Genomic DNA, 22002 nt, shown 5'->3' on the forward strand with positions numbered 1-22002 from the left:
TACAAATTGCGGTCCAACTGATCCAACCAATCGATACATATTGTTGATCAGCTGTTTGAACCAACTACTGCACACTGTTGATCAAATGATCCAACCATTCGACACACATAACAGCTGTATTCAACACGTGAATATGATTGTAGCAAATCTATTTCAAATACAAATCTGAATGACCAGTTGAAAGACAACAGGAAAGAAGATATACAAAATGATTTTTATCACAGTTCATAATGTGCATTTTACAATACACTGCAGTATATACATTGACACATGTTTTATAATGGTGAAGGAAAAGACATGGGCTTTTAACATCATACCCATGTAGGGAATGGAACCCAAGCCTTTGGTGAATGAGTGAACGCTTTAACCATTTGGCCACCCCTAATCCTTTTGAAACAAGAATAACAAGATATTAAAGTACGCCTAGTAGTGAACTTGCTGCATGTACAGAACACCCCGATCCCAACGATTCTATCAGGGTGAATATGATGATGGAGAACCTGATCTATCCAACTGTTCTGGAGTTGTGTTCCCATTGTTCAGAGACGTCCTTACAAAGCAGGTTTCTGGATTGATGATGGCCACACTACGGAGGTTCAGTATACACCACTGATACAGTCTGTGCTTGAGATAGCATGTTCTATTGTAAATATATGACAGATACACACACCTACATACACTTCTACTTGGCATCACAAAATACATTCTTACTTACACCTGCAATAAGATCTGGGTTAGTACTGATCTTCAGTAACCCCTCATTGATGCCCATACTTTTCATCACTGGACTGTCTGGTCCAGATTTGATTATTTAAACACTGCCACCATATGGCTCTAATATTGCTAAGAGAGGCTTAAAACTAAACACAATAAATCCATCCTCCTACAAGGTGAATCTGCTTGCTTAAAAGTAGCTACACCCAATGCCTGTAAAGGACTTAATTAAAAATTTCATGTTCCGTATACTAATTCTGCCAAAATAAAATAACATATGAATGATATAGAAATGATCCTGTTATACTGAGCCGGGCAGACATATCCTGGTGTGAATAAATGAGTGAGTGAGTGAGTGGACTTATCACTCCCTGCAGTTTCCAGTGTCTTCTAACCTTGACCCCTCCACACAGTAATCAGAATGATTGTCACCAACCATGTTCTTCCACTAGTGAATTAGTGGTCGATATTCTGAAAGCACAGGACACCCTGTGGTAGTTATGGTAACTATCAAATTTCATTCATTTACAGGAAGCGTACTGGGTTGATTGTGTCTGTTGACAACACTTAAACAAGACAATGTCAGGTAAATAAATCTCACTACTCAACAAGGAAACAGTGCGTACAACAAGACTGGTATAAACAAACAACTCTATATATGACATACGTAATCAGCATGAAGGACGGAGTGAGAGAGTGACTTCAAAGCACAGGGAAATATTCCTAAATACGATTCATGCAACCTAACCCTTGACCTTACCCCACAAACATATCTTACCTTGCAGCAATTCAAGTATTAAGTTAAGAATCTGTTTATACTCAGATATATACTGGCATGCTGTGGTATAGAGCAGTCCACACAATATGGCCTTACTAAAGGTCAAAAACTGCCTCTATGTTTCCATACTGTACAAATAAACAGTAACACTCATGTGAAGAGTTTCTGAAAATTATTTGTTCAAAGCTGTTGGTGGCTTTATGAGATTGATGAGAATATAACAAACTGACTGAGAGACAGAAGGTCCTGGGTGGGGATTCAGTTTGGGATGAATCTACAAGAAGGACAACAGCAGCATTTCTACACTCACATGGAATCACATCGACCAATCAGGGATGAGGATGGATATGATTGAAAAAAAAAAACAATAGGAAGGAAAGGAAAGAAGGAAAACGAGTCAGGTGTGTTGGGGGCCAAAGGTCCCCATGACAGATCTAACAGCCTCACTGCAATCACATCTGAGGAACTCCAGGCATCGACCAAAAATTCTCATCCCTGCCCAATACAAACAACCTCACAAAGGTCAGACCCAAAAATACAGCTCTCAGGAATCAGGGATGAGGATGGATATGAGTAAACAGGAGTTCCTGTTTACTACTGAGTGATGAGGATGGATATGAGTGAACAGGAGTTCCTGTTTACTACTGAGTGATCATGATAATAATGGATAGTTTCTACAAGTTCCCAAAGCAACAGGTGTAGTTCAGAGTACATCCAACATGATCGGTCAACAGAAGTGGTGAATATGATGTATGATGAGCTGGGCTCCAGATAATTTGTCAACATCAGGAGTACGTACTCCTTACTGTTTCAGTACAGCTTAGAGTACTGAATGGAATTTAATGCAGTACCAGTAATATTGTGTTTAGTTTCATATATGGACCACAATCATGCTACTCTTGTGTAAACATGTCCATAAACAAAAATACTTTTAGAGACAAATACATCCGTACATGATTCTAAGACAGTACACCATTGCTGTGGTGTGTATCTGCTACATTTTCTAAATTATTTCCTACCATATAGTGCATATTTGTCCCTTATCTGGAGCCCTGACATGTGACAAGGAAAGTTCTTGACGTCACTGTCAATACATACGTACAGTCGACCTGGACAGGTTCAAAATAGAATACAAATGACTGCACGGCTGATTTGGAGTACCAGCAACAGAGAAACATTCACATCCATTTGTCAAATACTTTTCCGTTGTCCCCAGGTCATGTGACTGATGTAATATGCTGATACAGCACATTTTGCCCCACGGCTTTTAAACGAACCAGTGAATGTTTCAATGGTTGACATATTCCCATTCATGTCAACTGTGTCTTTGGTAGTCTCCCCTGGTGATTGATGTCACATGTGTCCCTAGTTGTCAGTCATCCATGAATCATTAACAGCCAGCCTTGTATCTATGTGTCCCCCGTCATGATGGCGATGAATTCCTCCTCATCAACTGCAAACACAAACATGTATGAATGCATGGACCAATGGCAGATTCAGAACAAATATCATGTAAGGTGCTGAGCAATCCTCCACGATACAAGATCTTTGATTTAGATAGAATACCTGGCAAAAGATTGTTTTTTCTGTATATATACAACTGGACTTTTCATTGTGAAACTTTTGTCTTTCCACGAAAAACAAAACTGATTCCCAGTGCATGTCAAAGGTAGTATAACCAGGACATAAATCTAACTACCAACAGTGAGAAAATATGCTAACATTGTACATAAACTGCCTTTGTGCAAAATGTTGTCAGTGAGGGTATGCATTTTTAATGGAATAGAAACAATAAGCTTGATCTTTCACAATTAGTTGATATTCCATATAAGTTCTTTAAGGTTGGCAGACTTTGGAGGGAACTTGATAATATTTTCACCAATTGTCCTGGAAACTAGAATGTTTTCTTCTCACAGGATGTACAGACTATACTGCAACGCAACCCATTGATCCTGTGTCAGTAAGGGGAGACTACTTACTCTCTCCATCTCCATTGCGGTCAAACTCATCTATCATTGCTCTCAGCTCCTCATCTGTCATGTTCTCCCCAAGCTCCCTGTAACAAAAACACACGTTACATGGACATGTAACATTACTAACAACCCACGTTACACAGACATGTAACAACAACATATGTTAGACAGACATGTAACAACAACACACGTTACACAAGCATGTAACAATACAGGTTACACAAGCATGTAACACATTACACAAGCATGTAACAATACAGGTTACACAAGCATGTAACAAAACAAGTTACACAGGCATGCAACAACACAGGTTACACGGACATGTAACAACACAGGTTACAGAAGATGTGATTACAAACTGAAACAACAGTTGTCTTGTGATTTTACTTCAGTGTAACAGTAGTAAAAGGTTTTCAGGGAAACTTTGATCATATATTTCTGCTGTTCAGAACGACTGGTTCTTCAATGAAACTTGATGATCATGAAGCAAGAAACAGGCAATCTACCCCCTACTGTAACATATGTCCAGTTTGACCACTTTCCTAATGGCACTGTGTATTCATCCCCACAACTGTAGTAGATTCACACAGACAACAAAGATGTTTTTCAGTTGAATTTAGAAGTTGATACAGATACCAAGATATTTTATGGATAAATCTTGTGTTAAGAAGATTAAAGAAGATTAACCCATGAAACATAGATGATGTTCGTTGCCCGGTTGACTGGTTACTGAGTTTCTACTGTATGTTATGTATAGCGAACACCTGCTGTTGATCATCACTCACCTTGCCACTCGTCGGAGGTTTCGGAGGCTGATCTTGCCAGACGTGTCATCATCAAACAACTTGAAGGCTTTCAGTATCTCCTCCTGGGGGTCTCGCTCCAACATCATGTCTGTCACTGTCACATACGAAGAGATAACACGAGAAGATAACTTGAGATGATAACATACACAAAATGATCACTGCCAATGTCACTTGTCAAATGGACAAAGTAGATCTAGACTAACAGTTGTTTGACTTCCATTTTTGAGGAAGTGGAGACTGAGTGGGTTCGACAGCTGACTTTGTGTGTTGGCGATTTGGTCTGACTCGGAGAGAGTGGGTTAGACAGCTGACTTTGTGTGTTGGCAATTTGGTCTGACTCGGAGAGAGTGGGTTACACAGCTGACTTTGTGTGCTGGCAATGTGGTCTGACTCGGAGAGTGTGGGTTAGACAGCTGACTGTGTGCTGGCAATGTGGTCTGACTCGGAGAGAGTGGGTCAGACAGCTGACTTTGAGTGTTGGCGATTTGGTCTGACTGAGTCAACACAACAAAGTAACTACAATCGTTACTTTACTGAGAAAGTGTAATCCCCAACTATAACATGTCTTAAAGATGATCAAGTATGGGGTTCAACGTTGTACTTTAGAATACTTTGCTCCTTTGATGACATGAATGCGTAACTGAAGCTGCTCATGCAAGCAGCTAATCTGGATTTACAGTGGCAGCACACTGAGATACCAAACGGCAGTAAACCTGAATATCCCAATCAGACACATTATACCTACTCTCAGCCGACCAGTCCTTGCTGTGCTCATTAATTCCAAGCTCTAGACAGGGACCAACAAGTACCATGTTTCAACGTATTTTGGTATGACGGGGCTGAGAATCAAACCCACAAGCTTTCCCTCTCCAGACTGGCGCTCTAACCACTACACCATGTGGGCAGTCAATAAACACAGAAGGTAATTTGTAATCCAACATAAAATCCAGGAAAGGATAACAGCCTTTCACCAACATCAAGGAAACCCTCAGTTGAAATGCTGAGTATTGCAGCTCCTTATAGAAATATGATGGTTTGAAATGATCTCATCATACTCACAGGTGGTACGTCATTTCTTGAAATATTGTAACAATGAACATTTTGATCAGTGTTAATTATATACATGATGGGTCATTTCATGAAATGTAACAAACCATCTGTGAAATACTATCACATACTAAACACCCATTTCAAGAGTGATTGCCAAAGGCAAATGTCTTCATTTGTCTTGTCTTAAAGCTTCAACAAACAGAACAGTACTTATAATAAACAGAAATATTTCTTAATAATTCATTCTTTGTATTTCGTAAATGTTTGCACACCAGCTAACATCCTAAAAGTGATCAGGCTTGCTGAGTTGGCTTAGTTTGCACAGTATCGTAGTATCCCAGTTGTGAAGATCAATACTCATGCTGTTGATCACTGGACTGTCCATTATTTACATTAAAACCAACATTTGACTAAGCACAAAACAAACTTACAAACTTCATTGAAGTCGTCAAATGTTATTTTCCCAGTGCCCTCTCGGTCATAGTCTCTCAATATTTTCAGGACGTCTGCTTTCTTCACATCGAAGCCAAGCGCTCTCATGGCAACCTGCAGTATCAATATATAGTGATGCTAATAAATGGAATGGATGTGTCCATGGTTAAACAGTGCTTGGTGCAGTGAGAGTTTTTTAATATTTGTGGATGCAGTGTATTGTTGGTGGATCAGGTGTGCTATTGCAGTTTGTGGTGTATTAATCATAATGATAATAATTGTATTTATATACTGTATCATTCACTAGTAACTGCTCGGTGTGCTTAGGATGGAAATCGACGCTTGAAAAGATATGTCGTAAAAAATGTTAGTGATACGCTGGTTTGATTGACAGTGAATGACTTTTTGTCAAAGTTGTTTTGATAATATGTCAATAGCATTTGGTTTTGAGATCTAAAAACTGACTGTTGCCTGTTGTGTAGAGTTACCTTCAGTTCATGGTAGTCTATAGCTCGGTCCTTGTCAGTGTCAAACAGGTCAAACGCCTCCTTTATCTCCTGTTTCTGTTCCTCGGCCAGTTCTCGCTTCTTTTTCTTCTTGCTCTTGTCCAATGCAAACTCCGCTCTGCAACACACAGCATCACTGGTATAACTTGACTGTATGTTTTGTTTGGTTGTTGTTGAACAAGACACTCAGCAATATTCCATCTACATGAAAGCCAGACAACCCAGTGATTCAATATAACTGAAATGCAATGACAACTGTCAACAAAGTCAGCAAGCCTGACCACACAATCCGCTGGTCACCTCTTACAATAAGCATGGGCTGCTGGAGACCTGGACCGACTTGCACAAAACGATCTTAGAGCTACAATCATTGTAAGTACTTAAGATCGCGATCTTAGGCTTCGGTTACAATCACCATCCACTTGCACAAAGCCATTGTAGGCTAAGATCATTGTAAGTTACAATCAAAACTTACAATTGGTCGGAACCAATTGTAAGGAGCTAAGATCATTGTAGTCAGTAGCAAAATGGTGTTCAAGCTGGTGTCAGTTTCATGCAAATAATTAGCCTTACGTTTGGGTATTGCGTTTATATTGCATAAAACTGTATGATTCGCCTCGACACTTCAACAACACGGAGAATGCAACATCGATTTAACGTCTGAAATATCGTTATTTGTGATAGTGAACAAAATCATTATAGAGTCAATATCATAAAGTACATTTCTCACCTGATTCAGTGCTGGAAAAAGTATGAACACCATACCTTTTTGATAAACAACGAAAGGTTTCTCCATGTGATTAGCAGTGGCCATGACCTTTTCAATAACTCAAGGACAGCTAATCTTGGTTTTACATAAGATGGAAGTGGTCTCCCTTTGCATATTATACCGTTGGTGTAAAATCTGCCATGCCCCAATACAATGTATGTTATATTGTGACAGTGCAGATCTCCAGATATATTTCTTTTCGATCATAGACGTGTCAATAATCTACAGTTGGATAACGTACAAACTTATGTTCCTTTCTGACGAGAAAATAGAGTTTTAATCTATGCATTTTAAATATAATACAAGTATTCTTCAAACAGGAAAATAGACTTGCTGAGGCATGTGAAATTTGCGTAAAAAAGTTTTTTAACCAAAAAAAAAAATATTTATCAACAAAATAGCGTAAAGCAATTAACATACTGTAGATAAGTATTTAACAACACATACAAAACACACGAAATAATAACGTTTTCATATTTCCTTGTCATACATTTTCCACAACACTCCCACAGCCATGTCACACTTTCATATCTTTACACATCTAATGCTTGTGGGATATATTTTGGATTTTACTCCAAATAACACCGACCAGATGCCAAACTCAGATTCATTGACAGCCATTGACAAATCATAGTACATCTATGTGTTGTATCATAAGGAAATTTTGTTTATAATTTATGTTTTCTTTTAATTTTCATGAGTACTAGGTCAGTAACTCAAAACCCAAATTTGTTAATGTACCTGTTTGTATTTCAATATTTTATCATAAAACGTGATATTTCTGTGGTTGCAGTATGACGTTCTTAGTTCATAAATAATATTAGAATGTAGAAAAATTAGAGAATAACCCACGACGTACGAGTTACCATATATGTTATCTTCCACGTTATCATTACAAAGATTTGTGGGGTTTTCTTGCTTGTTTTTTGTTTTGTTTTGTTTTGTTGTTTTCTTCATGCAAAATCTGCAAGGTGCGATTAAGGAAGGAATGACAGTTGCGTGCACTAACCAGTTCCACGTTTTATTTGCGCTGCATGCTATGCGCACTTGAAGACAACTGTAGACAGGAGTCGAGTATAAGAAATTTCGACCTTCAACGTTGAAGAGTTTGATCTTAGTTAAGATCGCGATTTTAAATCCTTGCTGTCTTAAGATCGTCTTTGTGCAAGCGGATTAGCGCAATTGTATGGTGATTGTAAACTTGATTGTAGGGCTGTAGGGACCTAAGATTGATTGTAACTAAGATTGCTCTGTGCAAGCGGGCCCTGGGCTGCTGGAGACCAATTCTAACAAAATAAGTAACATTTATGTTCACTGGTTTCAACCAGATGTGTAAAACCATGCAGGTAAACTAATGATTAATCAAAGTGTAGTGACCATTTGATAAGGAAAACATGGAAACACTGAATTGCCTACGCTCGATTATTATTACAGACTGTCCCCATTGAGCTGGAACACAGCTGAGCGTGGTAAAAGTATCAAACAACAATAAGTTTGATTATCAGTTTAATCATTTATTTGATTTGATTAGTTAATGGATAGTGTAAGGTAACTGTGACAATGTAATCATTATTATGAATTAATCCAATAAATCTTGACTTATCCGAAATAAATCAAAATCAGGTTGTATGGAAAGAAATACTTCAGATTTTTATACATCAATCATGAATGGCACATTTTCCTAATCAATGAACTGTTGACAAATATTTTACAATGCACTATCCATGAACGGTCATTCCAACACTACCTTCACAAACTCTTTCTATAGCTACTTCACGGAGTGAAAAAACATCTTGAACATTTATTTCTTCACTAGATCTATAATATCTGATCATGTATTGGGTCTGAATACAGGAAAGCTTGCATAATATTACAGATTTTTTGTAGAGGACAGACAAACTTTATCATCAATGTTTATAGACTTCTTTTTTTTGTGTGTGTGTGTGTGTGTTCTGTACGGATTTTCGTACCGCTGCCATTCCTGCTTGACAGTGGTACAAGAATCTGTAGTGAAACATCACACTTGCAAAAGAAAGATGTTACCACTAAAGTTTGCTTAGAATTTTACACATTTTGAGCTCTCACATGTCAGTGACATCACTTAAGAACACTTCAGCATCCTGCTAATGATGTGTACATAGTTATCAGCTTGGACCTTTGATGTTAGGTGGGACTCACTGACTGTTTAGGTTTGAATGGATATTGGGTAAGACTACAGAAAACCAGATACCTTACGTCATTTTTCAAAGCAAGTGAGTGTGACAATATGGGCGGTAGGTATCCGGTATTCTGCAGGTGCACTAGATATTGATTTTTAATTAGAAAACATTCTGACTAGGATAACTGTGGCAATAACAGTTGTCAGAGACGCCAACCCCAAAGTGTTGCAAATAGTAGTGTCGACGTTCAAAATTAGTAGTTTGACAACAAAATTAGTAGTCAACTAAATAAACAAAATCATGATGGATTCTGAGAGAAAAATTAATATTATGGTCACGTGATTAAATTATTTGAGCCAGAACCAAACGAGTCAAATCACAAAGGTATTAAAATCAACTTGGTTAAAATTACATTTGTTACTTGCAATCACTGCTGTTTGTATATGTTCTTAAATTTGATGAATGGAAGGTATGTGAACTCCGAAAATGTATTTCATCATTGCAAATATATGTTTTTGTCAATATATCCAAATTTTAATGAATTTTATTCAAATGTCGTAGGATTTGTAGTGGAATCATATTGGTGTAGTTTGAAGTTAAAATTCGTAGCGACTACGATAAAATCATAGAGATTGGCATCTCTGTGCAGTAGTATCCCAAAGCGAGCTGAATTCGACGTTCTGGTGATTTCAACAATTGCATTGCTAGTGCTATATTGGGTAAGTGCACGAGATTGGAGTGCGAAAACAGTTTCCTCGGTAGGGCGGATGCTCAGTTCCTGTCATGAGACGTTTTATTGACAATTCAAATCCAGAAGTTAAGTTATGTAAAGTGCAAATACACATCAATATTATTTACTCAAGATCGCTAATACCACTTCTGATGCAAAATCAGCTGCCTGTTTAACCAAAAATGCCGAGGGAAATCCAGCAAGATCAGGCGCCTGCTGTTGATAGGTCATGTATTGAACAGGAAGCCACATGATCAAAACACTCCCTGGCTGAGCGGAGGTGAAAGGATTCATCGTCGAAAACACATACAAAATACCCGGATGTTGCAAGCGGCTACAAAATCACCGATACGATGTCATCAACTCTATTTTTGTAGGACTCACATGTTACTTTTATGTGAAATAGGTGAATATATCTGTATCAATCAAGGTTAGCAAAAACAAAACTGTAAATGATATTTAAGATAAAAATTACATACATTTGTCATACATTAATGAAGTCTGAACTGTTCGAGTCATAGGGGTAATTTTCTGATTAACTGTAACAACTGGGACTCCCAAATTATATGTTATCAAACACATTTGATTGAACAAGATCAACTCTAACCACACAATTCACCTGTCTCTTGATTTACATGGACTCTCCAATCATCCACACACACAACCAATACAAAATACTAAATATGAAAATATAATATGTAAGCAGTCGATGACATGATCGCACATGTCACAATTCAAATTACACACAAAGTTGCATTTTCCAGTTTTGACAGAATCGTGCTTTGGCAACATGCAGTTCACCAACAGCAGACAAATGCTACATTAGTTTGAAAATTAACGGAAATAACAGTGGGTTGTAAGGCAAAATATCAGAAACCCGTGATTACCTTAGAGACAGACTCATCCTAACTGATGTGTCTAAACTGCAGTTCAAGTTGATACTCGCGCGCCGCCAAATAACAGTTCATCTAGAGCCGCATCGCCGTACCCAGGGTAATTTCTGAAAGTTGGATTTGTGTGTGAATCGCGATTATCCATGGATTTTTGTAACTTTGCTCAGGAAACTAGATAACAAATCTGTATATTTTAAGTCAGTAGCAGTGTACATATTTGTATATTTAGAAAAGCCCCTGAAAGTGACGAATTTACGAAATTTAGTGAATTATTCATTACAACGTGTTAAATAAACCAGACAAAACAGCCTCTGGCATTGGATCAAAATAATGCACTAATTGATTTATACTCTGTCCTTCTACTTTTATGCAGATTTCGTTTTGTCTCCTTTGAAATATATGGAAATGATTCCCATGCTACGACAAAGCGGAAAAAGTACTTCCGGTAGACAGTTTTTACTACTAGACTGAATTTTCCTCCACAAAGCGTTTGCGCTCTTCGCCGTAAACATTTGCAGGCCAAGAGAAGGACACTGGTCTTGGTTGAACATTTTCGGTTTTAATTAACTTTTTAAGATTTACAAACACCCCACACATTTGACTTGTCTATTCATCTTTCACAAATTGTGATAAAAAGTAATATAAGATTATATGGCACAGTTAACTTTATATCACGATCGCTATTTCTGTCCCCAAAACTATCTGAATGCCCATGGTACGATGGAGCGGCTGTCACTATGTCTTCCGGGGTTGTGATGGAAATTCCATTTAAATTCCATTTTCGCTTTTGTAAGTAGCTTGAAATACTATGGTCAGTTATTTGACAGGAACTGAGATAAAATTACAAAGTAGTGTGAAATGCAGTCGGAGATGTCAGTTGATTTTTCACGTGTTAGTAAATAAAAAAAACAACAGCTCCATGATACGAAACTTTGGCTTCTTAAGATTCACTTCCGGTGCTCTTTGCTGTAAACAAATACATGCAGCAATGCTTTGCATAATCCGTGACAGTGGAAAAGTTATCACGACTGTTGCATAGTCCAACCACAGGCCCCCACTGGTCTGTCAATAGACGCGGAGGCCCCGACGCGGAAGCTAATTTACCCGACACGTTCTGATTCCGACGCGATGTAAACATCAGGAGTGACCTCTGGCTCTGAGCTCCGCTATCAGCAATCACGAGTGCCAAATGTTTCATTTGGTAGGTGCACATTTCTTACGGCTTATTCTCTAGACTGTAGAAAGTGTCGTGAGCAATAATTAACTAAGTCAATGCTCCCTGATAATGTCCTCCCAAATTCTGGTAACAAAGCAGTTTACTGTGTAACTCGCTAAACACATCCTAAAACTCAAGTGGCTCTCGCTTCGCTGCTCACGCGTTCCGGATGTATGCTACTGCCCACTGGTTGTTTGTATCAAGATGAGGCTACATCACTCAGTGCTGTCATTAGCATTGTTCCTTTTGTGATCAAACACTCTTTGGCTTTGTTTCGGGCTTAGTGCCCCCCGTTCAAATACCTTTTTTGCGATTCACTCGTACATTACTGCGTTTTCGTAGCGCAGACGGGTTCGTACACGATGATTTCGTAGACGTGTATAAGTAACTGAATAATCTTATTTTGCAGACATATTGATTTTGACAATCACTTGAATTGTGATACTTTGTTTTCAGTGATAGGAAATTAAGGACAGCTTTGGACAAGAAAAGTGTGACTGAAGAGTGAATGAATATTATGGCTTATGTCAGTAATAAGGCCTCAGGCCCATGTACATATTACATGCAAATATTTATAATAGGTGCAGCGTTTTCTAAATTTTAAAAATATGATGATCGTAGACTGACAGCATCCTTCATAGAATTTGCCAGGTTTTTTAACAGTAAGTCAGAAGGACAGTAGCATTCTCACAAGAGCCACCCTTTTACTGGTAGTGTAAATACAGAAAATATTTAAGACATATATTTTGAAGAACAAGACAAACAAGAATGAAATAAATTTCATTTTCAACAGCATTTAAACCACATAGTGGGCAAAAGCGGATTACAGCTTGAGACCACACCACTGTCTCTTGCTGACTCCTGTATGACTGTAGTCAAAGTGTTGACTGCAGATGCAGAACCTATGTCTATTACATGTTCATCACAAGGTAACTGGGAAATGGTCAGACTCCAGACATGTATGAACAGCAAAATCTAATAATATGTAAAGCAGTCCAGTTGGTCCAATCAACAGTACTGACCCCTTTATCAGCAAAACAGGTAAATGATCAATGTGACTTATCAGCGTCTACTGTGTGTATATATATCGAAGTGTTTTGTTACTTACTTTGTCAGTGACCCACCCACCTGCCTTATCTTTCTTCTCCACTGCTACTTCAGGGCCTGTCTCAATTCTGTTGTGAATACTAAATAGAAAGTAATGACTTCTTTTTATTGTGAAATACTGTGTGTACACTGAAGTGTGAAATACTGTGTGTACACTGAAGTGTGAAATACTGTGTGTACACTGAAGTGTGAAATACTGTGTGTACACTGAAGTGTGAAATACTGTGTGTACATTGAAGTGTGAAATACTGTGTGTACATTGAAGTGTGAAATACTGTGTGTATATTGAAGTGTGAAATACTGTGTGTATATTGAAGTGTGAAATACTGGGGGCAGGGGGGGTGGGGGGGTGGGGGGCGTTAGAAGGTTAATAGTCAGGTGACGTATCTCACCAGGTACCCATTTTCTGCTGGTTGAGCCGAGGCAGTTTTGAACAAACTCACTTTTTGAAGGTGAGACCTCATGTATCACATATGCTTCTTTGTGGGGCATGACGAAAGTGCTGGAAACCCTCAAGAGTTAAGCTGCCAAAGATGGTCACCCATCCAAGAACTGTTGACGCTGGACATTGCTTAATTTCAACTGATTTGTGACCTGAGCTCTACGCCCAAGCCCACACAACACTGACACTAGTCACAGTGCAAATAGTACATAGGTTTGACCATGTGTGGGTTGGATTGGTTGGTTTAATGCAACCAGCAATATTCCAGCTTTATAGCAGGTGTCTGTAAATAATAAAGTCTGGACCAGACTATCCAATGATCAAGATCATGAGCGTGGATCTACGCTACTGGGATATGATGACATGTGCCAGTTAAGCCAGTGAGCCTGATCTGATACTGTTGGTTGCCTCTTGTGAAGTATGGAGTGCTAAAGACAATTCTAACCCAGATCTTGTCGGGTTTATTCACAGCTAGTGGGGAAATAGTATACTGTTACCATGGTACAGTGTGTATTAAGGTACAAGGCCTTCGGTTCCATCTGTTTTAGCTCGATTTATGAGATATGATCATAATGCAGAAAATGGACAGCTGGAGAGAACCTTTTCATTGCGTAATAACAAGTTAAAAAATAATAACAAATGTTATTTTAAACAAACAAAATTAGTGTTTTATGTCTAAATAGAAATGGCAATACAAAACTGAAAATACTAAATTTTTAGATTGCATTACGGTATACCAAACCAAAGACAAAACACCACATTCCTACTGACACTGTAGTTTACCATTTGAACCCAAATCACGGCATATATATTTTCCTGATATACTTTGTTACCGCAAGGAGACGATTGCTTCTTGTGCTTGTTTTGCATGTTAAACTTCTTTTAAAATACCAGTGATGTAGCTATGAGATAACTTGTAGTGGCAAATTCGGCCAGAATTGATGCTATGAGTATACTCATTGTGGGAGTCAATGCTGAATTTGTTTATGAGTAATATTACTTGAATTTATTCTCTGATGTGATATTGTTACTTGTTTAATACTGTTGTAAGTCCGGACTCATGCAACCTGTTTCACTTCTTCCAGACTGCTGGTGAGATGCACATTTCCAGGAGACACTGTACTCCCGCGGATGAAGATGCTGGATGCTGGATGCTTGAGGCAGCTGCTGCTGCATCTCTTGTGTGTCTTATGGCGCCCTAGTATCACCATGGAGAGGCACTATTCTATAGCTGTTACACAAATTTCTTTAGATTCTTTATGACAAAATTTTTAGCTTTTAACATAAGGAAAATCGATCAACAATGGCTGAATCTGATCCAGCTGCTGTGTCTGTTAACCCTGCTATAGCACCGCCCGCTGGGCCACCCACAAACACACACGCTGCCTCGTCCTCCAGCACACATTCTGTCACCATGCCAAGAAACACTCATCCCATTGCCATGCCAACAAACACATCAGAATGTCAGCTGTGCAGATGTTTTCAAGATGAAGATTTTTGTAAAGCCAGACAGATGGTTAGAGAAAGGAATAAGAAAATATTTGATCCACACGAAAAAGCTGTTTACAACCTCATCCACTTCTACCAGACTTATCTCAATTCCAAGTCAGACGGTTTAGATATCCTGAAGTCTGATTTGTGGAAAATCCCCCTCATCAGTCAGTCTGAAATGAGGTTACAATTACTGGACATACTGAGACTGTTGCTAGAGGCTGGCCTTGACCCCAATGTCACAACAGGGTCAGAGACACCACTAATGGCAGCGGTGCGGACTCACGACGAGAGTCTGATACTAATTCTTCTTCAGCATGGTGCTGACCCCAACTTGTGTGATGGCCGTGAGGAAATGAACGCATTTGCCCTGTCAATCATTCTGAATGATGTGGCGACAGTCGAGCAGCTGTTACATTATGGGTCTAACGTTAATGACGTCTGCTGTGGGACCATGACACCACTGCAGCTGTCGATGAACAAGAGCGTGCACATCTCCAAGCTGCTGTTACAGAGTGGTGCAGATATTCAGCAGGTGCTGACTATGCCGTCTGCTCATGAGGTACAGATCATGGTGCCCCCTCTTGTACAGGCCGTCAGACGTGGGAACATCTATCTTGTGTCTGTCCTCCTTGAACATGGAGAAGACGTCAACCAGATGTACGGAGATCATGCAGAGACTCCACTCCACCTCGCTGTGAAGAATTCTGACTACAAAATGGCTGAGATACTCATCCAGTACGGAGCCTCCTTGAACAAAGTAAGTGGACGGGGTCACACAGCTCTTGGTTTGACTCTGACATCTGGCTCCACACAGAACAATAAGATAGCTTGGCTGTTGCTGAAGTCGGGCTGCAGTCGGAGGAGAGAGACAGTCATCTCCCTGTTCCAGAGATTCTATCCACCGATATTTGTTGCTTGTTTCATGGGAAATAAAGAAATTGTAGATTTGTTAATCGAAGAAGATGAAGCACTTTGTGATACCTCTAAGGCAGCGTGTGGAGTTCAGAACTTGACAGTGTCACGAGCTTCTATAAAGAAGCATTCTAGAGATGAGGAAGAGACTGACATTGAGAAAACCTTTGCTACAAAACATATACAAACAAAATCAAAAGTAAAACTGAATCCCAAATTCACCAGTGACCCAGGAACCATGTTGAACTGTATGGCCTCAGATGGCTGCTCTCCAATCATCATGACTGCCCTGGGAGGTCATCATGACCTTGTGAAGCATCTCCTTCATCTCGGGGCAGATCCTCATGTCATCTGCTGCCATGGCAACCTGGCACACGCTGCAGTGCTGAGTTCCTGTGCAGAGAGTATGGACCTACTGAAACTGGCATTGAGTCTGGGCTGCAACTTGAACCTGGTGAACGAGTATGGGAACACGCCTCTCCATCTCTCAGCCCGCATCAACCTCCCTGACGTCTGCCAGTACCTGGTGGAGCGGGGCGTGCTCCTCAATGTACGGGACAGGTTCGGAGAGACGGCACTGTCTGCTAGTGTCTACTTTGGCTGCGAGGACAACTCCCGCATCCTCATCCAGCAGGGCGCTGACCTGAACATCGCTGACTCCAGGTACTGTAATGCTTTGTGTTGTAACAGTTGTTTCCAAGAATTATCAAATCAAATTCTGTTACAAAGCTGATGTCATTTAAAATACTGATGCATTATAGTCTATTTAAATGATGTTTTATTCGTCTTAGAAAATTTTAGGTTTGAATGGTTTTATATTATCTTGCATATTTCACACTATCCCATATGTAATGGTATTTATAACTGTTGTGTGGAAGATAGGCTCCACAGTCAGATGAGGGACCAGCTAGCTGTTACAGGGTTTTTGATCTTGCCCATCTGTTATGAAAAAACTGACCCAGTTTGTGATATTTTGAACCTTCCAGTGTCGCTGTCATATTTTTTGTATTTTTTTATTATTTACAGATTTTGATGTTTGATTATTTACAGATTTTGATGTTTGATTATTTACAGATTTTGATGTTTGATTATTTACAGATTTTGAAGTTTGATTATCTAGAGATGGTGGTTATATTGCTGGATTATTGCTTTGTGTAGGTTGTGTTCATGGATACATCTGCGTGACAGACATCTGCAATGTCCTGTGCTTCTTGTTGTCCCCTTAGTTAGAAAGTATTTGTAAATGAAGTATATTTTCAAAGCAGTGTTAAATATAGTTTGTTGTGAACTAGATTTCAGATGCACTTGTTGAGGCTTTGTTGACTCAGAATTTGGTATTTGATTGTTCATGTTGTTGATCACTGGATCATCTGGTTCAGATCACTATCATATAGCAGGAATGTTGCTGGGTGTGGCATTAAGCAACAAACATTCGTAATAAAGGTTGCACTGATGGGTTTTACCAGGTGATATGTTTGCGGTGTGCAGAAGTTCTTTCCAGGCAACCTTAAAGGTCACATGCAACGTAAAACACAACTTTGCAGATTCTGGTACCTTTCAGTATGCATTTACCGAAACAAATCATAAAAAATGCCAATTCAACCTATAAAGTTGAAAAAAACGCGATGAAAAAAAAGCCTGCGAAATCGGGGTTCAAACGTTTCACTAAATTCCCCCCAGTGCTGGGGGGAAAACTGGTTTCAACAGCTGTGCTGCGCTGCGCCCGTGGCGCATGCGCGGTGAATAGGTTCGATGAGCTTAAAACAGTATGCATGCCCAGCGTCTGAGGTTGTGAACAGTAGTCTAATCTTGGTTGTGTACACAAACAAGTACATAATCTACTCGTTACGTAAAAAACCTTGTGGTAAGCAGTCTCTGTCACAGAGAAAGCTCAGTGTCTGGTTTATTCACACCTATGTGTCTGCCTGCCTGTCTGCTAAAGACAACATGCAATACACAGCTTCAATCATTGACCACGTGCAATTTGAACTTAACACCTATCAGACTGTACGACATAAAGAAAACAAGTTGATTTATGACTCGTGCACCCGAGTCCAGTGTCTGCCACATTATGTAATTAGGCACGTGTGATACACATGACATGTTTTTATGTCTGTGGGTTGCAAACATACCACATTCATTTTTTTCGGATGACTGGATCTGACGGAAACTGTTGCAAACTCTTGTTAGTTTGAAGTCCTGCTTTGTACTTGGACGAATGACAGATTACAGTCACGCAGTAGTTTACCATCTCTACTGACATGATTTTTGATTGGATCGAGCGCAAATTCAGAGAACATGTATTTTCCAAACCCAACATCTCTATATACATTCTTCATGGATAACGACTTCTTTTAGTGTATATGATTTTGTTTGACAACAGTATATGAATCCATACTGAAACGATGCATCAAGTACACAAAAAGAAGTTGTTATCCATAAAGAATCTTACTTGTCTTGTGACTGGCTATACTTCTAAAATGCTCATCAAACAGATCATCTTTCTGTACACACAATGAACCCTCAGCATATCAGCAAATGAAACAGCCAATCGGAAGCCGTCGTCACACTTGAGTGCATATCCACCTGCTATGACTGGGTTCGGTCTCCCGAGGGCTTCGTTTCGTGGGAAGTAAGCCCAAGTACAAAATATTGCACTTTTGAATTGCGATTGTACGCTTATAATTTTGTTTTTTTGTTTTTTTAAAAGCAGCAATGTATATCATATGTCATGAATAAGTGATAAATGTGTTTTAATTATGTTTGATTTTTTTCTTGCATGTGACCTTTAAGATAGTTCAGTCGCTGAAAATCTCATAATTGATGATTGGTTCACTACAGCCAAACAATCATCGAGAAAAAATGGTTAACATATTTCAGATTTCCCTATTCAGGCTTTTATTGCAAATACGTTTAACATGATGCAGCTTGTCACTTTAAAGTGATGACAAACAAATCATGAAAATAACCATCCTGGAGTCTTCAAGAAATATTTTCAGTCATGACTTTTTAGTTATTGAAGTAAGTTTTCCAACAATTAAATACATTCTCAGGCTCTGACAACTTGAAAGATATGCTGGATTGTCAAGTGTTTCAAAGACTAAAGCAGTTGTTCCGAAATCATTTGTGTTTCAATGGACCAATTTTATTTCTTGTTTTACGGATCCACTGGCCATATTCGAAAAAAAGGGAAAAATAAAAACTAATTTTACTAACTAACTAATGAAACAAAATATACAACCCTAATGTTTTCATTGGCCAAAGACGTAAACTTAAAGGAAAATGTTTGCCAGATTGCTTCTCCCCCCCATTTACACTTCATAAAGATGCCAAAAGTAAAATAATTTTACTAAATTTAACAGCCATATTACTGGTAATTTTGAATTTTTTTGCCCCTGTGGTTTTCTGATGACAAATATCTTCAAAGAAAAGAAGTAAATTTTGTTTGGCCTTATGAGAAAATGTGATTGACTGCTTGCTGGTTTTTCACTATGTCCGATTTTCTATTATTTCAATTTATTTACTGTTTATCAGGACACCACTACTGTTTACATCAGTATTTTGTACCCTGTTTGTGTTGCAGCGGTACAACGGCTCTGTACTGGTCCATCTTCAACTGTCGGGAACCAACACTGCGCCTGCTTCTCTGTGCCGGAGCGACCTTCACCCCAGAGCAGTTCAACAAGTACCCCCGGAACCTCAAGGTCATGCGGAACCAGCAGCTGGTGACCTTCATCCAAGAGACAGTGTGTCAGCCAAGGTCACTTGCTGCCCTAGCTGTCTTCCAAGTCCGTAAGGTCATCTCTGGGGTCGTTGGAGGTCGTAGTGTCAAGGACAGTGTCTCACAACTGCCTGTGCCAGATAAGGTCAAGGACAGTCTGTTGCTTCTCAACAGTGTGTGACCTGCAATAGAATGACCTTATGTGTCAAAAGCATGTCTCTCAAACAACCTCAGGCGGTTTATTGTTCATTTTCTTACAAAAGAAATGAATCTTGGTTGTCCAGACACTGGTTTTATTTCATATATATAGATATTATTTTTTTTTGTCAGTATTAACATATTATTGTTCTTTTTTTCATAATCATCATATAATTTTGTCATAAACACCTGATGTCAAATGCTATGTGATTGGCACAGTCTTGCCTTTAGTGCCTGTATAGTCAGACAGAGAGTTGTCAGGTATTGACAATATTATTAGGTTATTGAAGCACACTGGAAGTATGTAGTTTGTTCTAAGGTCCATGTGGGTGTTCTGATGACTCGATATTAACCAGAATTAAGCATTTCATATTGATATTGACTGACATTCCCTGATAGGGAGTTGAGGGGGATGCTGATAGCTTGAGGTTATGTATATTTATGTATTTAAATTCTCCTTTATGTATGAATGATCACTAGAGAAGATTAAATTTGATTGATGTTTCATCTTTGGAAAGGTGATTTGTGTTGAGTTAATGTCATGACGTTAAGAAAAGAGTTTTCAATCAACACATAACCTTACATGTCTTTGCTTTGATTGAAGTGTCAGTTTGCTTTTGTGTGTGTGGCTATGAAAGTAAATGATTTCTCCATATTGGATAAAAGTTTGTTTTTCCAAGTATGCTTGCCATGTATTAAGTCCTTGTATACAGATTTGTATTCACAACTTGGTTGTAAATTGATTGTAAATGATTTTGAAGTGATTGCAAAATGATTGCAGAATGATTTTAAAATGATTGTAAAGTGACTGTAAATGATTTTAAAGTGATTGCAAAACGATTGTGAAAATGATTTTAAAATGATTGTAAATTTTTTGTGAAATGATTGTAAATGATTGTACATTGTTAGTCACAGTATGGGAGACAATCAGAGATATGCTGTGTTACACTCACAGTTTGCATTAATACACAACCAGTCTGCTGTTGAAGAAAACAAATAAATGCCATGCCATACATGTTGACTTGTTTGTGACTGGCAGACATTCGTTCTGTCACTTTCAGTGTATCCCATCAACTTGTAAAGGTACATTTCTCATGATCACCACTTGAATTGCTAAACTTTGGTATGGCATTGACTTCAAAGAACTACAATTTTGTGGCTTGAATTAATTTTTGTTAACAAAGATACTGTTATGTGGATGATGACACAATTTTCCAAGTGAATGATATTGGATCAATGTTATGCTGTGTGCTGTGAGTGGTATTCTCATCAAACACTGAAGTCAAGCGTAATAATAGTAACACCTGATAGATAATGACTTTTTATTACTCACCCGTGGAAGATACTGCATTGTAATATTTTTACGGCAATATTACAACTGTGCAATACTAGTACCTCAAAACGTATGACGTCATTGTGGTTTATAGTTATGACATCACAATTCTAATACCTCTGTCACAGTTGTGATAGACCTTGCGTGACTCACTGAAAGCCGCCACTCTAAGAAGTTAATGAAAACAAGTAGCAGAACACAGTGTAATAATGTAACAAAATTACAACTAGATGTTACATGCAATATAGCTCTCTACAGCTTTACAGAGAGAAACTTGGATCAAAGTGAGGAGGGCGACTATGCTTGTCGTAAGAGGCGACTAACGGGATCGGGTGGTCAGGCTTGCTGACTTGGTTGACACATGTCATCGGTTCCCAATTGCGCAGATCGATGGTCATGTTGTTGATCACTGGATAGTCTGGTCCAGACTCGATTATTTACAGACCGCCGCCATGTAGAGGGATTCTTCTTCACCAGGACAATGCGCCAGTCCACACCAGTCGAGCTGCAATGGAAACTGCGCGCGAGTGCGGGTACGAAATGTTACCCCACCTTCCCTATTCACCAGACCTAGCCCGTAGCGACTTTCACCTCTTTCCTCGACTGAAAAAACACATCAAGGGCCAGACATTTCAGGATGATAATGAGCTTATAACATTTAATACTTTATTGATGTGTACTGATTAAAAATGTTCACGTCATATTTCACTTCTGTTCTGTAAAAGGTGTTTTGGAGCGGCGTTAATATAAGCCAGATGGCTTGGTCGCC

General features: G+C 38.9%; 2 protein-coding genes across 3 annotated transcripts; one reads left to right on the top strand and one right to left on the bottom strand.

Annotated features, from left to right (window-relative positions):
• Nucleotides 1–200: 200 nt before the first annotated feature.
• LOC137259830 (centrin-3) lies at nucleotides 201–11217 on the bottom strand. Its single transcript, XM_067797450.1, has 6 exons — nucleotides 10805–11217; nucleotides 6242–6377; nucleotides 5753–5867; nucleotides 4251–4365; nucleotides 3472–3548; nucleotides 201–2945 (listed from the first exon to the last, which is right to left on the bottom strand). Exons 1-6 carry the CDS (start codon nucleotides 10819–10821, stop codon nucleotides 2902–2904), a joined length of 504 nt encoding a protein of 167 aa, XP_067653551.1. The 5' UTR covers nucleotides 10822–11217; the 3' UTR covers nucleotides 201–2901.
• A 377-nt stretch (nucleotides 11218–11594) lies between these two features.
• Nucleotides 11595–20913, top strand: LOC137259831 (ankyrin-3-like). Of its 2 annotated transcripts, XM_067797452.1 has the most exons (4): nucleotides 11779–12011; nucleotides 12920–13067; nucleotides 14661–16644; nucleotides 19565–20913. In XM_067797452.1, exons 3-4 carry the CDS (start codon nucleotides 14879–14881, stop codon nucleotides 19881–19883), a joined length of 2085 nt encoding a protein of 694 aa, XP_067653553.1. In that variant the 5' UTR covers nucleotides 11779–12011; nucleotides 12920–13067; nucleotides 14661–14878; the 3' UTR covers nucleotides 19884–20913. The 2 variants fall into 2 exon arrangements, with proteins under 2 accessions (XP_067653552.1, XP_067653553.1); XM_067797451.1 differs by lacking the exon at nucleotides 12920–13067 and having other exon boundaries at nucleotides 11595–12011.
• Nucleotides 20914–22002: the final 1089 nt, after the last annotated feature.

The sequence above is a fragment of the Haliotis asinina genome, chromosome 13, assembly GCF_037392515.1.
Source record: "Haliotis asinina isolate JCU_RB_2024 chromosome 13, JCU_Hal_asi_v2, whole genome shotgun sequence".
NCBI lineage: Eukaryota > Metazoa > Mollusca > Gastropoda > Lepetellida > Haliotidae > Haliotis > Haliotis asinina.

Bases quoted from the DNA above. Each gene is read 5' to 3' on its own strand.
- LOC137259830 (XM_067797450.1), bottom strand. The intron at 3,549-4,250 runs GTGAGTGATGAT...TTTTTGTTACAG, and splicing joins AACCTCCGACGAGTGGCAAG to GGAGCTTGGGGAGAACATGA. The intron at 2,946-3,471 runs GTAAGTAGTCTC...TTGTGTTTGCAG, and splicing joins CCGCAATGGAGATGGAGAGA to TTGATGAGGAGGAATTCATC.
- LOC137259831 (XM_067797451.1), top strand. From the start codon at position 14,879: ATGGCTGAATCTGATCCAGCTGCTGTGTCTGTTAACCCTGCTATAGCA. The intron at 16,645-19,564 runs GTACTGTAATGC...TTTGTGTTGCAG, and splicing joins CTGAACATCGCTGACTCCAG to CGGTACAACGGCTCTGTACT.